This window comes from Hydra vulgaris, chromosome 05 (assembly GCF_038396675.1).
Source record: "Hydra vulgaris chromosome 05, alternate assembly HydraT2T_AEP".
Taxonomy (NCBI): Eukaryota; Metazoa; Cnidaria; class Hydrozoa; order Anthoathecata; family Hydridae; genus Hydra; species Hydra vulgaris.
The window spans coordinates 21,280,599-21,298,262 of record NC_088924.1 but is presented as its reverse complement, the minus strand read 5'-3'; the positions used below and the strand labels follow the sequence as shown (position 1 = coordinate 21,298,262).

The 17,664-nt window shown below is 28.0% G+C and overlaps 1 protein-coding gene across 1 annotated transcript in view; it reads left to right on the top strand.

Moving 5' to 3' along the window:
• LOC136071786 (uncharacterized) overlaps positions 1-17,664 on the top strand; it is a 112,561-nt gene that overhangs the window by 76,445 nt on the left and 18,452 nt on the right. The window contains exons 16-17 of the mRNA XM_065796859.1: positions 587-721; positions 16,184-16,318. Of these exons, the coding sequence (XP_065652931.1) occupies positions 587-721; positions 16,184-16,318 (270 nt within the window). The remainder of the gene's footprint in view (positions 1-586; positions 722-16,183; positions 16,319-17,664) is intronic.

Genomic DNA, 17,664 nt, shown 5'->3' with positions numbered 1-17,664 from the left:
TAAACAAAGTTGGACCTGCTTTTGCAGCCAACCTTCAACCATTGTCACATCATCATAATGTTGCTTCTCTTTTGCTTTTCTATAAATACTATAATAAGATAATATAACTATATTTACCTAATTTTTTTCCTTGAGCATCAGTTCTTTTGAGTTGGCTCTCTTCATCTTGTTTTCATGATTCATATAGTTTGCAGTCATTTAATTCATCTGTTAATTGTTATCTTGCTTTATAAATTTCATATTTTCTCTTCCAATATTACCCAACTCTAATTGTGGTTGCTTGCAGTCTTGTTTGAAGTAAAAATGCCTAAAAACAAAAAATAGTTTGCTTAGTTTGCCATTAACTAAAAACTGCTGGTTGCTGAGTTGCCAACTTATATATATTTACTATTTTTTAATTTTTAGTATCTATTATTTAATTTATTATTTACGAAATTTTGTAAATATAAAAATCTTTAATAAAATAAACTATAAATTGAACTAATACTTATATGTATATTTACTTTATTTATTTGTCTCCGTAAAAAGAAGTAATTTAATTTAAATAATTTATTAAAATATTGTATGTATATATTTCTCACTCAAGCTTTTTGGTCAAAATGGAGCAATTGGACAGGTTGCAATTCTACTTATGGGTTTATGAATCGAACAAGAGAGTGCAATATTTCAAATTCTATTAATCAGTGCTATGGTAATGATACCGAAGTTATGGAATGTTTTGGTAAAATGTCAAATTGAGTTTTTGTTGAATTTTATTTCAAGAACTTTAAAAAAACTGTTTTTATTGTTAATTAATTTTTTAACATTTTTAATTAAGTAAAAACTCAAAGATTACATTTTACACTAATTTTTATATAACATTACAAATAAATGCTTACTATATATGAAACAAATTTAGTTTACAAAAAAAACAGATTTGATTTTTAAAAACGCAAAAAAATTATTAAACAAAAAAAAAAGAGTTAGTATCAAAATATTGAACAAATTCCTATTAAATAACCACAAACCAAAAGACAAGAAGTTACTTTAATGCAGAAATTTTTTCACAGGTAAAAAAAAAGTATATATATATATATATATATATATAAATACGTTAGCAAGTGACCGTTGCTGATATTTGACCAGTGCTGGGGCCTGGATTGATAAACCATAGCCAGGGCTGATTATATAGCCAGGGCTGCCTAAATCTGTTCAAATCCTATAAATGAAATAAGTATTTCGTCATAGATTGAAATTTATGTTATGTTTATAAATACATATAGATGAATATATATTCTATATATATAACATATATATTCTATATATATATATATATATATATATATATATATATATATATATATATATATATATATATATATATATATATATATATACATATATATATGTATGTATATATATATATATATATATATGTATATATATACATATATATATATATAATATATATATATATATATATATATATATATATACATATATATATATATAAATATATATATATATATATATATATATATATATATATATATATATATATATATATATATATATGTATATATATATATATATGATATTAATAATAATAATAATAATAATAATAATAATAATAATAATAATAATAATAATAATAATAATAATAGAATAGAGCTGTGGCATAAAGCCGAGCTGACCAAATTAATATGGTTAACTATAACAACTTAACTGTATATAAAGTTTCATATTGTTTTCACATAGGCATCATAACTGTTTTTAAACGAATCAGTAGTTTTGGATTTTTTAACTGCATCCAGAAATATGTTCCAAACATCAACCACCCTATTTAAGAAAAAGCATTTTCTTTGACGACATTTATTTGTAAGCTGTTTGATTAGTCGTTCTTTATTTCTCCTAACTGCACCTTTTGTCCCAGGAAAATTGCTTGATCAGGAGTTGTTTGGTGGATCCAGGACATAGTATTAAGACCAGTACTTTCCTTAAAGTACTGAATTGCAACTACCCGTGTGCTATATGCTTTGACTGATTGGATATTGAGTAGGGCTAGTCGATCTTCATATTTTTTCCCCTTAATGAATGGCATAACCTGGCGGCTCTTCTTTGTACTCATTCAATAAGTTTTTCATCAACTTTGTTGATAGGAGCCCATGCAAGTTTTCCATACTCAAGGTTAGGTCTCACAAATGTGGTATAAAGTGTTAAAGACATTGAAGGTATCTAAATGTCTGCTGAGTGAAACTAGTGCTGCATTATCCTTAACTACTGCATGTTTTGATTGGGATCATTTTAGTTTGCTAGTTATTAAAACTCCAAAATCTCACTCTTGGTTGGTAGACAATAAATATGTACAGTTATTATCTAGATTTTGTATGCTAAATTTGAGATCATAGGTTGTTGTTTTTTTAACTGTTAATACTTTGAATTTGTTGGCATTAAACTCCATTTTCCAATTATCGACCCATTTAACCACAGCATCAAGATCTGTCTGCAGCTGTTCAATATCAAATTGATTTTTTAATATATTTATTAGTTTGCTGTCATCAACAAAGAGCTAGAGTGGGCATTTGACAACATTTGGCATGTCATTTATGTACACTATAAACAGTAAAGGACCTAGAACGAATCCTTGTGGCACACCACCGTGAACTTTTATCTACTCATAGTAGTTTTTGTCAACAAGAACTCTTTGTTTTCTGTCCAGAAGAAATGCTTTTAGCCAGTAGTTTATCTTTGAAAGCATATGCCTCTAATTTGACAACTAATGCTTCGTGACAGACTTTATCAAAGGCTTTAGTAAAATCCAGATAGATTATAATTGTGTTAAGGCTCTTAGATTATAATTAGGTTAAGGCCACAGTTCAGTGACTCTGATGTGATCTCTATTGTCTCTAATAAATTTGAAATGATTTTTGCCCTACGAAGCCGTGTTGATGCTTAGCGATAGTACTGAACTAGGTGACTCATCATATGTTTTTTCAACAATCTTTCCATGATTTTACATACTATGACTGTTAAAGATATTGGTCTATATTTAGATGGGTTTTTTTATTTACTTTTTTTTTTATACATTGGTATCACATACCTGTTTCAAATGATGACACTATCAGAAGGGAAATAGGTCACGCTAATCCAGTGGCACACTCATTGAAAACATAAGGGCTTATGTCATCTGAGCCAATCGGTTTGTATTTTTTCAAATTACTCAACTCGCCAAAAACCGCAGGTTCATTAAGATTATATTGATCACTCTTGCATACCTGATCAGACCTATTTGAGAATGTAAACTTGTTCTTGTGGTCAATTTTAGAAAAAAGCAGACTCAAACAATTTATTAAGATATTCTGCTTTTTCAAGCAATTTTATTAGCTCGTGCAGTAAGTATATCTTTTTTTAAATATTTGCAAGTTGCTTTGTAGATTGGGCTGATAGATAGATAAGTAAGTGGTGAGCTGGTTAGCAGTTTTTATCAAATGTTAAATTTCTTTTTTGTTAGAATTTTAGTACCTGATGTAAACCATTTTGGTTTTAATCTCTGTTTTTGAGTAAATGTAGTTTGATTTGGTACATATTTAGCTAATCCTTCTTTGTATTGAAACTCAATGAGTTGGTTTATCATAATGGGATTATTTTAAATTTTTCAAGCTCTTTCCTCCATTCTGCATCTGCAAAAAGTTTGTTTAGTTTTTATAGTCACCTCTACCATAATTTGGTTTAGTTGGTAATAACACCCTGTTTGGGGAGATTGACGGTTCAAACAAGAAACTCCATATAAGAGTGCAATGGAAATTATTTTTAATTGAGATGTCAAGAGATTGAACAATATTGAGTTCTATAATTCTGGAGGGGCAGTCAGTTAGTACCAGATCAAGAGTGTTATTGCCAAAAGGAGGTTTTGTGACATGCTGTGCAAGAGCTGCAGTGTTGACAGATTCCAAAAAGTCAGTGCTGAAATAGTTGCATATGTTTTTTTTTTTTTTTTACCAATTATTTGTAACTCAATAGTTTTTTTCTTTGCTCTGTTTGAAGCAGAAATTAAGCTCCAATTAATCTTTCTGTTGCATTCTACAAGATGGCACTTGATAAATACATCCAAAATTTTTTATTTTTGTGAGATATTATACACTATACCTGGCCTGGCATTTTACTATGAAGCTCAATAGCATTAGGTAGCTCAATAGTAATAGGATGCTTTTATATCTTGTATATATATTGCAACTATATCAGGTCTGTTTTTGATAAAAAGATTGTAATTTGGTAATTGGAAGCTGGAGTAATCATTAAACTGATTTTCTGTAATTGCCACTAATAGAGGAATTTAATGTTGTACTTCAATATATATAATGTATAATATATAATATATATATATATATATATATATATATATATATATATATATATATATATATATATATATATATATATATATATATGTATATATATATATATATACACATATGCGTGTGTATATATATATGTATATATATATATATTTTTCTATTTTCTTTACAAATACAAAATATCTAATAATACAGGGTTATTAATAATTATATATCAGTAGTTTTATAATTATATATCAATAGTTTAATAATTATATATCAGTTTATTAGTAATTATATAGCAGTTTATTAAAAATTTCATAGCGGGTTGTTTACAATTATATATAATTCATCAAATACCTTTCTTAGTTAAAATAAAAAATACATCCAGTAAAATATATAAAAAAAGTGTTGTTAAATGTCAAGTTTTTATTTGAATTCTTGTCCTACAAAAGCAAGATCAAGATAATGCTTCATACGTTGATAAAATGCCATAAAACCAACATTCTCATACATATCTGCTATTACCGTATTAATGTGTTGAATAATATCTTCTTTAGTTTCTGGATATGGATGTAATTTGTAATATTTTTTTTTTAAACATGAAAATACTTCTTCTATAGGATTTAATTGGGGAGAATATGGGGGCAGATAGCCGTATCTAAAATTCTTATCCCTGAAAAATTGAATTGTCAGTCCTGATTTATAAAATCTAACGTTGTCCATGATAAGAATTTTATTCCCAGACAATCTTGCCTCATAGAATTGCTTGAGAAACTCTAAGAAAATTTCAGTGTTTAAAGGTCCTTCAATAATTGAATGTTTCGAGATGGCTCTGACTGATATTAATGCAAGTAGACTGGTATTGCAACTTTTGTTTGCAGGAATGCAGGAGTGTTTTTAGGTGAATATTCGAAATTTGGTCTTAAATGTAAATTGAACCCGGTTTTATCCAAGAATAGCATTTGAGAATAGTCAATATTTCTATATCAAATGGAATAACTTTTTCTCTCACTAATTATTCTTGGTGAACAGGTGACATCACAGGCCTTTCTTAACCTTTTTCTTGTAATTTCAAGCTTCTTATGGTAACAAGATATAGATGGTTGGGATATGGTTATTCCATTTTCTTGAAGCTTTCTGGCCATTCCACCCTGCGTAAGTGAATTGCCATCTTGAATACATTCAGATTACAACATCATGGCACAAGAATTGGAGCTTTGCTCGGGGCCACTTTTTTGTCGTAGGTTAAAACAATCACTAAGATTAATCTTAGTTGATATTATAGCCTGCCATTTTGTAAAAGTGGATACTCCCAAATCAGTAGCATCGGCAATTTGAGCTATACTTTCCTCTCTTGTCCATTCTTGTTTTTATTTGTTTAATTAATGCAGATGAAATTGGTACTTTTTTTTTTTCATTCTAATATTTCTGACAGGTTCACTTTCATAAAAATTATTTTCTATGAAGCTAAAATAACCAAAAATATATTTAATAATAATGATTTTCTGATGGAATAACATTGTATAAATGGATGAATATATCATTTATTTTTAAAAAATTAAATTATACACAAACACCCTATAATTATTAATAAATTGCTATGTAATTATTAATAAACTAATATACCACTATATAATTATTAGTAACCCTGTAAAATATATGTATATGTATTTTACAGGGTTACTGTAAAATATATGTATCTGGACAGAAAAAAAAAACTTGAATTAGATTTTTTTTTTAAACATTTTTAAAATTGAAAATACTTTCTTTTAAAGTAAATTGCTTTAGTACTTTGTTGGGAAGCTCTTAGCATTAATTACTGCTTGACAGTGACAAGGAATTGAGTCCACCAGCTTCATAATCACAATAATTTTGATTTTTCGCCATTCTTGTTTCAGAATATTCAATAAATCAAATTTACTTGCTGATTTTCAACCTGAAATTCATCAAACTATGTGTTTCCATAGATGTTCAATAGAATTAAGGTCAGGACTTTGCTATGTCAATTCCATTAATTGAATTTTTTTGTTTTTGAAAAAGTCTTTTATAAGGGTTGAAGTGTCTTTTGAGTCATTATCCTGCTGAAATATCCATCCTCGAGCCCTGAAAAATGATCCACACAAAATGCTGTCTTGGTAAATGCTGAAATTAAAGAACTTTATAATGAAAAATGTGGTGTTGACACAATCAAGCGTCTTTTGAGGTCTGCAAATCTACTTGGAAGGCATCCTACAAAGAAACTTTTTATTTATATAAAGATTTGCACGCTAAAGATTTGCTAATGAACATTTGATTTGGGCAAGAAAACAGTGATTGAAAGTACTTTTTAGTGATGAATTGAAGTTTATGTTATTTGGATCTGGTAATATTAGATATGTTCGTTGACCAAAAGGCCATAAAAACAATCCTAAATACCAGCTACCAACAGTAAAGCACAGAAGTCAAAACGTTATGAACTAATGGGCTAACTTGAATAGACATTGTATCGGTCCTATCCATTTGATTGATGGCATAATGGACAAAAATATAAAAATATATAGTTAAGAATGTTATGCTACCACATGCTAAAGACAAAATGCCTCGAGGAAGGATGTTTTAGAAGGACACTTCAATCCTTCTGAACCAAAGCACACTTCAATCCTTCTGAAAAACTTTTTCAAAACCAATGAAATTCAAGTAATCAAATAGCCTTAGCTAAGTCCTGAACTTAATTCTATTAAATGTCTATGCAAGCTCATGGATCAACAAATTTCAGGTCGAAAACTAACTAGTAAATGTGTTTTATTGAATACTCTGAAAAAAGAATGGGAAAAATCAAAATTATTGTGATTGTGAAGCTTGTGGACTCAATGCCTTCCCGACAAAGTAGTAAAGCAATACTTAAAAAAATTTTTTCAATTTAAAAAAAATCTTATTCAAGATTTTTTTTTTTGTCTGGATACTTTTGCATGTGCATATTTTAATTAAATTAATTTTAAAGATTAAATTGCTTAGATTAAGTAAAAATTCATATATATATATATATATATATATATATATATATATATATATATATATATATATATATATATATACCAGCATTAAGTGAGCGTCGAGTTACAAATGTATCGATAGAGAACATTTGTTGTGAATGGTCCTTAATTTTTTTTTAATTTTGTTGCTATGACATCTGTTAAACATATTTGGTAAACATCAAGTCATTGTATAAACAACATCATATTTTTTAATCGTGTTAAAAATGTCGAATTTTGTACGAAAAAATGATGATTTGCGGAAAGCACTAATTTTTTGTTTTCATTTAAAGAAAAGTGCTGCAGAATCGCATCAAATGCTTATCGAAGCCTATGGTGGTCATGCTCTATCGGAAGCAACATGCAAAAGATGGTTTCAACAGTTCAGAGATAATGATTTTGATGTGCGAAATGAAGAATGTGGAAGACCACCAAAAAAGTTTGAAGACACAGAATTGCAAGCAATACTGGATAAAGGTGACACTTTAAGTCAAAAACAAATGGCAGAAATGTTAAATGCTTCACAACCAGCAATTTCTGACCGTTTAAAAGCTATGGGAAAGATCCAAAAGTGCGGGAAATAGGTGCCACATGAATTAAATGACAGGCATATGGAAAAGCAAAAAACCACATGTGAAATGTTGCTGTTACGACACAAAAGGAAGTCAGTATTGCATCGAATTGTGACTGGTGATGAAAAAAGGATTTATTTTAAGAATCCTAAACGCAAAAGGTCATGGGTAAATCCAGACACCAGTGGTGTATCATGAACTTCTAAAACCTGGCGAAACTGTTGATATGCAACGTTACCGACAACAAATGATCAATTTGAACCATGCATTGATCGAAAAACGACCAGAATGGGCCAGAAGACACGGAAAGGTAATTTTGTTGCATGATAATGCTCTGAGTCATACAGCAAAAGGGGTCAAGGAAACGATAATATCACTTGGCTGGGAAGTTACTCACCCGTTGTATTCACAAGACTTGGCTCCTTCTGACTACCATTTGTTTTCATCAATAGTACACGCATTGAATGAGCAACACTTCAGTTCCTACAAAGAAGTCAAAAAATAGGTCTCCGAATGGTTTGCCTCAAAAAACGATCAGTTTTATTGGCGTGGTATCCACAAATTGCCAGAAAGGTGGTCAAAATGTGTTGAAAGCTATGGCAAATACTTTGAATAAAATATTTTTTACTTTTCCATTAGAAAATAGTGTTTTATTTTGAAAAAAACCGCTCATTTCATACTTATAGACCTGGTATATATATATATATATATATATATATATATATATATATATATATATATATATATATATATATATTTATATATATATATATTTATTTGTTTATATATTTATTTATATATATATACATATATATATATATATATATATATATATATATATATATATCTATATATATATATATATATATATGTATATGTATACATATATACATATTACCTTATATATATATATATATATATATATATATATATGTATAATATATATAAAAATAAATATATACATATGTAATCTAAATCACTTCTAACAGGTTAAATCTAATTAACTTTTAACAGGTTAATTGCAAATAGTTCTGTTCTATTTGATTTGCAAATAGCTCTGAATTAGAGATGGAGTATTTGACTAGTCTTTATTAATGACATTGATTTTCTAAGTTCTAGAGATTAACTTCTTAAACAAGATCTAGGAAACTATGAATAGCAGGCAACATCTTTTAACATCTATTTCTTGCAAAAATAAAACGGTATTTTTTCTAAAGAAAGTTTTTCTTTTAAAAAGATAAAGAAAATGATTACAATTAGATATAGCAGTTGCACAAGAAAGTGTAAACTATGAATTTAATTAGTCTTCTGTCGAGCCTCAAGGTCAGAGACAAGACACAAATTAATGAGTGAAGCTATGCGATTAGGGTTGTTAGCAAAATGAGTCACAAGTTCGCTATCTGAGTTTATGAGCAATACAGAATTTATGGGTTTTAGTGCCAGTATGGTCAGAGCCATTTATATATATAAATATATATATATATATATATACATATATATATATATATATATATATATATATATATATATATATATATATATTTATATATATACATATACATATACACATATATATATATACACATATTATACATTACACATATTAGTATATATATACATATATTATACAATGTATAATATATGTATATATATACACATATATTATACATTATATATATATATATATATATATATATATATATATATATATATATATATATATATATATATATATATATATATATATATATATATATATATATATATATATATATATATATTAGTGATGTGCAAAACTAAGATTTTAGGCCAAACGAAACTAAGCCACTTTCGTTTGAATTCGATTCGATTCGAAAGTACGCTGCACTGATATTGAAATTTGGTATTTAAATAGTAATAAATTATAGTGTGTGACAGAACACAGAACAGAAATGAAACGATATACATTTTATATTTAATAACCAATCATATTGCAGTTTTATAATGTAAACAAAATACTAAGCAACACAGACTAGACTCTAGAGCCAAATAAAAGTGAATGAAATCAAATGAGACTAGTATCATACAATACAATTACAATGTGCAATAATTCAAGTTAAAAAAAATCAAGTCAAGTACTTGCAATGCAGTACATAGAATAAAGACTAGGACTAGTATTATATTTACAGTTATAGTTTAACAGATAATACAATACAAGTAAAAGTACAATGCTATAATGAATGCAAATGCTATACAGTTATGTAAAGTAGTAGTACATGCATAGGCAATTGTTCCAGAAAGTCTGAGACCTTAATCTACAGTGTACTGTACTGACTGTGGCTGGCAGGGTAGTCTGGCTTCGGTACGCTACTGCTATGTGCTATACTACAAATTTTCGTGAATAAAAGCCACATGCTCAGAGAGCTAGATTACATCGCCTTCTTGTAACAATGTTACCAGACGTCAAGTTCAATCTTTCCGAATTTACAGAAGTTGCTGGAATAGCCAATAGTGCCCTCGCTATTCTTGAGAGTTTCGGCAGACGGTGATGATTAACTTTCCACCAATCAAGTACATTGGCGTTCCTTCCAATAGGAGGTTCAATCATATACATTCTGACCTCCTCTTGCACAGAAGCTGCATCATCAACAGGAGGCATCCTATTCGCAGTTGCTGTTGTAAGCATGCTGTTGAAGTCATCCCATAAACTACTTGGCTTGGAGGCTGCAGCTGATGTCCGACCAGGACCTGAACCAGGACCAGCACTTCCAAAAGCAGGAGCGGGAGCACCAGCACTAGCAGATGTTCTTACAAAGTATTATATAATATAAATAGATGTAAAACTAAAATAGCAAACAGAAATAAAAACCCTATGCATTATTGTTTTATTATTCATCTGTAATTAAATTAAACCACAATGCAGTTAATCTGAAAGTTAAATCTGAACTGCAGGCCATTACCATTACCATCAAGTCCTTATCTGTGTTAATCACGTATTATAAAACTCAATAGTTTTGGAATTGTACCTTGAATTAAGTTCGTGTCATGATTGCTCATGACACAATGTCCACCTCCACCAACACCAGTACGGCCACGAGATCAGAATTCCTTAGAGTACTGATGAAGACTGTCTACAACAGTAGCTTGCTGTTGTTCAGAGAAGAAGATGGATTTGTAGCGTGGATCAAGAAATGTACATGCTGCATCAGGCAAAGCTGATATGAATTGCGGAAATCGTCAGTCTAGTTTTAACTTTAATTTTCGAGCAATAAGTACACCACAACCCTTATGTGAAGGATCATTGATGAATTGCTGCAATTGCTGATTTAAGCCATGCAAAGCCGGAATTTTCATAGACAACGTTGGGTAGTTCTTGCCACATAATTCTCTACTTGCTTGTTCAAATGGAGCAAGAATTTTGTGATAGCCTTCAGCAAGCTTCCAGTCTGCATTAGTCAAGTTATCAATTTTTTCACTTATTGCTAGCACTGCAGATATAGCATCTTTTTCTTCGCATAATCTCTTCAGCATAAAGTAATCCGAGTTCCACCTAGTAACAACATTGATTATCAGTTCTCGTTTTACCTTTCCTAATTGCTTATGCTCTCTGTGCAAAGTCTGTGTAGCCTGGCAGCTATGGTGATAATGTGACACAATACGACGGCTTTTGGAAAGGACAGTCTGCATTCCATCAATTTCACTCACGGCATCATTAATGGTTAATTGTAAAGTGTGATCAAAACAAGAAAGATCATAAAATGATTGTGAGAGAGTCCGAGGAAGCTCCCAATTATCAATAGTCTTGTCTAAAGATTCAAGAATGCTTTCGCCGGTATGTTCTCCTGGAAACCGCTTGTTTTCTAATGCAAATGTCTTTAGCTCAAATTCAGGGCTTACATATGACAGACAGAAATAAATAAATGGATCTTGCGCCCTCGAAGTCCACAGGTCAGTCATGAATGAATATGAAGGAATATCTTTAAAATCTCGATATATTTCATTAGCGCTTTTCTGTTTTACACTACAATATAACTCAAGTACAACTGATCTTGAAAACCTAGTTCTGCTTGGCACCAGATATTGTGGTTCCATTAATTTCATCAGTTCTTTGAATCCTCTGCCTTCTACAAAGTCGTATAGCAACATGTCTAGAGCAAGCATGCGACCAACCAAATTCGTTATAGCGATGGCATTTGGATGACTTGACGACCAACGTGCTTTCTTATTAAAAAGGTCATCAACTTTACTTTGCTTCTTATTTTCATTTTTCAGTTCTTGTTCTGCAAGTTTTCTTTTACGATTCTCTTCATTTCTCGTTACACACTCTTTATGCGCTTTCGGATGAGCAGCACGTAAGTGAGCATAAAGACCTGTTGTTGCTCCAGTTGGACACTGAACAGGTAACTTGCATGTTCCTATTTTGCAAATGCCTATAATTCTATTGCCATTCGTTTTTTGTCTACTAAAAAATTCCCAGACAATACTTTGACAATTACCATCGTTACTATTCGCCATTGTGGAACTGTATAACTTTAAACGATAAAATTCGATTAACTTTGGGTTCGCTTCGAAACAGAGATACTATACTTCGAAAATTCGAATTGTTCAAAACTAAAAAAAAAGTTCAATTCGAAACAAAACTATAAGTCAGTTTCGAATTCGCAATCGAAGTTTCGAATTTCGCACATCACTAATATATATATATATATATATATATATATATATATATATATATATATATATATATATATATATATATATATATATATATATATATATATATATATATATATATATATATATATATATATATTATATATTATATATTATATTATATATATATTATATATTAAACATTATATATATTGTGTGTGTATGTATATATATATATATATATATATATATATATATATATATATATATATATATATATATATATATATATATATATATATATATATATATATATATATATATATATATATATATATATATATATAAATGTGTGTGTGTATGTGTGTGTAGGAATTGTGTGCGATGGCACACTGTAACTGACCATGCTTATAACTTTTTTTTTCTTTACAACTGGACCACCACTGTTATGATGTTTTAATTTGAAATGCAATAAAAAAATTATATTATGATTAACTTTTGATTGTTGATAATTTTTAAAGTTTTTATTTTATGTCAAGGCTATAAATAAAATAAAAAATTAATTGTAATGATCATTTAAAATAAATACATTTTGTGTAAACTAATTGTTATACTAAGTTTTTTTTAAGTAGGCATGTATTTTTTATGATAAATTTAAATGTTTGATTATTTTCCATGTGTTCTAAAAATCTTTTTAAAGAAATAAGTTTTTTAATTTACTTAAAATTATGAATAAGTTAAATTAAATCTTTCCACTGCAATAGAATGATTCAATTGTTTTTATTTTTTTAAATATTATTTTTTTTTTCTTCAGTAATTTCACTTTTAAGTAGTTTAAATAAAATTTGATTGTTTAACAATCATTAGATGTAATTTCATTATCATTCATTAATCTATTTGTTTATTTAACTTTCGCTTCCAATTGTTTGAAATCGTATATTAAATCAATTGCTAAATTAGCATCTGCTAAGGTTGCATCTCTTTATCGTGCTAACAACTTTCTTACTCTCAATTCTATTTTTTATCTCTACAAATCTCAAATCTGTCCTTCTATGGAATACTGTTGCCATATCTGGGGCAGATCTTTCAATAATACCCTTTTTACCTAAGACATAGTGCAAAAATGCATTGTAAACATTGTTGGACCTGCTCCTGCAGCCAACCTCCTACCATTATCACATCATTGTGATTTTGCTTCTCTTTCTCATTATTATAAATACTGTAGTGAGCACTGCTCTAAAGAGCTAGCATCTCTTGTGCCATCTACAAAACTTCATTCTCGTGTTACTTGTCATTCAATTAAGTCTCATCCTTTTACTTTGACTGTTCTTAAGTGCCCTAAAAATTGTTATTTATCTAATTTTTTTCCTCAAAGTTTTTTGGAATTTGCTTCCTTTATCTTGTTTTCCCTAATCATATAATTAGCAATCTGACCGGCTTACACATGGAATTGACGGTCAATTGTTTTATTTGGACAGTCAAAATTTTATTTTTTGTTTAAATTTTTATCTTGGTAATAGTTCTTCATGACGGAAACTTATGCATCAAAAATAACTTATGACAATTAACGAACTTGTATTCTTTAATTGTATTCTAAATTAACAAATTTGCATTGCACATAACTAATGTTCAAATTACCTGCAAGTTTTAAAATGCCAAACTTTTTTTTTTGTTAGAAAATATATTTTTTGTGTTTTTAGTGAAAACTATGCTTTGCGGAGGATGAAAATATTATTTTACAAAACTCTCTGATGTAAAATAATACTTTGCAAAAATAAGAACATTGGAAAAGTAATTTGAATCCTCACTACTAAAAGTAGCAATCTGAATAGTTTAAAAATAAACTCTGAATTGTAAACTATACTTTGCAGCATCTGCAGCAGTTATTTAATTGATTGGAAATGTGTGCAGTTGTATCAGGATTTAACTCAACTATTCTCAAAAAAGTGTGAAATCATTAAAAAAATAAATAAATTATTAAAATAAATCATTCATATTCATAAAGCAGAAATAAATCATTCTCAAAAAAGTATTAAACCATGATAAGTCGAGTACAAAACAAAGTGCTTTTTGAACTTTAACATCAAAGCATGGCTTGATTTAATTTAAAATGTTCTGAAAAGGTTTGAAATTATTTTCTTATTTCATAACATAACAGCAGTGTTTTACCAATTTAAACCCTAATTAGCGTAATCTTTGTTGTTGTTTTTTTAGATATATATATACTTTCTGTGTTTACTGAAAACTGGCCAAAGTTAATTGAGTCAGGCTATGTTCTTAATTGTTTCTTAGTTTTTACCATATTTATATATATAAATATAAATTCTTAATTTTTATCATATTCATTGAAATGCTAATAACAACCTTATGACAGATTTTTCTTTTTTTTTTTATAAATTTAAAATTGTGTTTGCATTATGCCAAGTAAAACTAAAATATGGGTTTCTCTCTGCATTTTAAAAAATTGTTACTTACACCCTTCCTCCTCCCCACTTTAATTTTTTTTATTTTGCACAGCCGGCATAGTTATGTCACCTATAACATGGGGTATGAAGCTTTTTTATTTGATTGGGTAAACTAAAAACCTGCTACCGCCCCTGAACACTTAATTGATAATTTTAAATTTATTTAAAAATATTGCATTGCATAATTCATTGCAATGACTTCGCATTGGCAAGAAAAAGCTACAAAAAAACAAATAAAAAAATTAAATGAAAAAGAAAAAAAATTGTACAGTTGAGAAAGTGTTTTCAGCTTCGTACAATAGTTTTAAATAATAAATTTATATATCCGATTTTAATGAGCAGAGATATAAAAAATTTTTTATCTCTGCTCATTAAAATCTTCTTAAAAACAGTTAATGTTAATGAGTTATTATCAAAGTTATTAACTCTAGTGTACAATTGAGCAAAAATATATTTTTTAAAATCCAAACTATTACAAGGAACTTCAACAAAAAAATTAAAATAAATTTTTTAGTATCTAAGTGATCAGAGCAAACTTAACTCAAACCCTAAAAATTGTTATTACCATTTAAATGTTAAATGATAAATGGGGAATAACAAGCAAAAGTTTTAAAGTTTTTCATAAAATTTAAATCTGTCTATTAAATTTGAAAAAAAGATAATTTTTTTCTGTTGAAACTGCATTAGGGACAATGGGATCCAAATTAGAGGTTTTATAATGTTACAAGCCCTGGGTTGCAGAACTTTTTTAAAAACATTTTTATTTATTACTAGTATATCGAAAAAACTTAAATATTTCAACCATGCACTTTTTCTAAAACTTATTTATTTAGAATACAAAAAATTCTGGAGTCTAGGTCTGTTGAACCTCTTTTTATTTTTTTAAATGCTGACTGAACACTTTCAAAATCAAGGTTCCAAATGTGTTAGGTATGGTTGTTTTCCGTTGCAATCATGCAATCCGTTTTTAGTATATCTTTTTTTTCTCTGGTATAAAAATAAAAAGCTTGCTTTTTTCATTTAAAAAGTATAAAAGTGCCTTTCGTTCTGATTTTTTTTGCCTATATTCACTTACTTGAATGAGTGTGTTATTCCCAAGAAAATCCTTATGTATACTATACGTTTAAAGTTTCTAATTTCTAATGGATTTTATAAAGTAATTATTAATTTTTTGTTAATTTTTTTAGTTTTATGGGGAAAATGGAGTAGTTGGACTGGATGTAACGAGTTTAACAGATTTATGAACAGATCAAGGGAGTGTAAAGTTTTAAATACCAAGGAGATATGTTTTGGTAAAAATTCAGAAGTAATAGAATGTCCAGGTAAAAACTTTTTACTGAAAATAACTATATAAAACACTATACTCTAATCATATTGTGAAGTATATTTGTGTATCTATCTATTTATCTATCTATCTATCTATCTATCTATCTATCTATCTATCTATCTATATATATATATATCTATCTATATATATATATATATATATATATATATATATATATATATATATATATATATATATATATATATATATATATATATGATTACCATTTGTGGTAAAAATGTCTTTTTACTACTCTTTGTGTTACGTTTTATGTAAAAGCCTTTAAATTTAATTGAGGAAACTTATTAAATTAAAAAAAAACACTTACCAAAACGCAACTTTATAGATCGAAATGATATTTGTTTTTTAAATTAAGAAAACAAAACATACTAAATGTTTTTATTTTTTTACAGTTTACAGACATCAAATGACAAATAGGTAGTAAATGCAAAAAGAGCTGCTGCATTGACTGACAAATAGGTAGAACATGCCAGGAGTATTGCTACATTGACTGAAAAATATGTATAACATGCTAGAAGTGTTGCTACATTGTCTGACAAATAGGTAGAACATGTAATTTAATTTAGTTAAATAATTATTTTATATAAATTATATTGAGAGTTAAGGTTAAAAATTATTTTATGTAAATTAACTGAGGGTTAAGGGATTGGCAGACATTTTTTTATATAAGAGAATGTCTGCCAAAACCTTAACCCTTAGTTGATGTATGTAAACTACATACATCAACTAGCCATATTTAAGTCAGTTGACCTATGTGCACTCCACAAGTGCATTGATGCACTTTTTCTATGAAACTTTTAAACAAAAATTATAAACAACACTAGTAGGTAAAAAAAAACTACTTCAAAACATAAATTTAAAAAAAAAACCCAATGGAGGATTAGAACTCGCAATCTTGTCGGCTGCGACTATTGAATTTATCATTGTAGCATCCAGAGCACTATGCAGTTATTTTACTAATTTGAAAAATTAAAATATTTAAGATTTTTCCCCGTAATAATTAATAATGTCAATACTATGTGCATAATTAACATTATGCACATAGTATTAATATTATAATTTATTACGCTTTATTTAATGTGTGTAAACACACATTAAATAAACCGTGTACACAAAATAAATGTGAAAGTAGAAAAATAACTAAAAAAAAGTACTCAATTTTTATTACGAACCAAGTAATAATTTTTATACAATAATATAAGATCAAACATTAAAAAAAAAATTAATTATTCCTGTGGGAATCTAATAAAATTTCGAGCTTTTACTTTAGTGGTACCCATAAGCTTGCGCACAGAATAAGAATCAAAACTATTTGATACT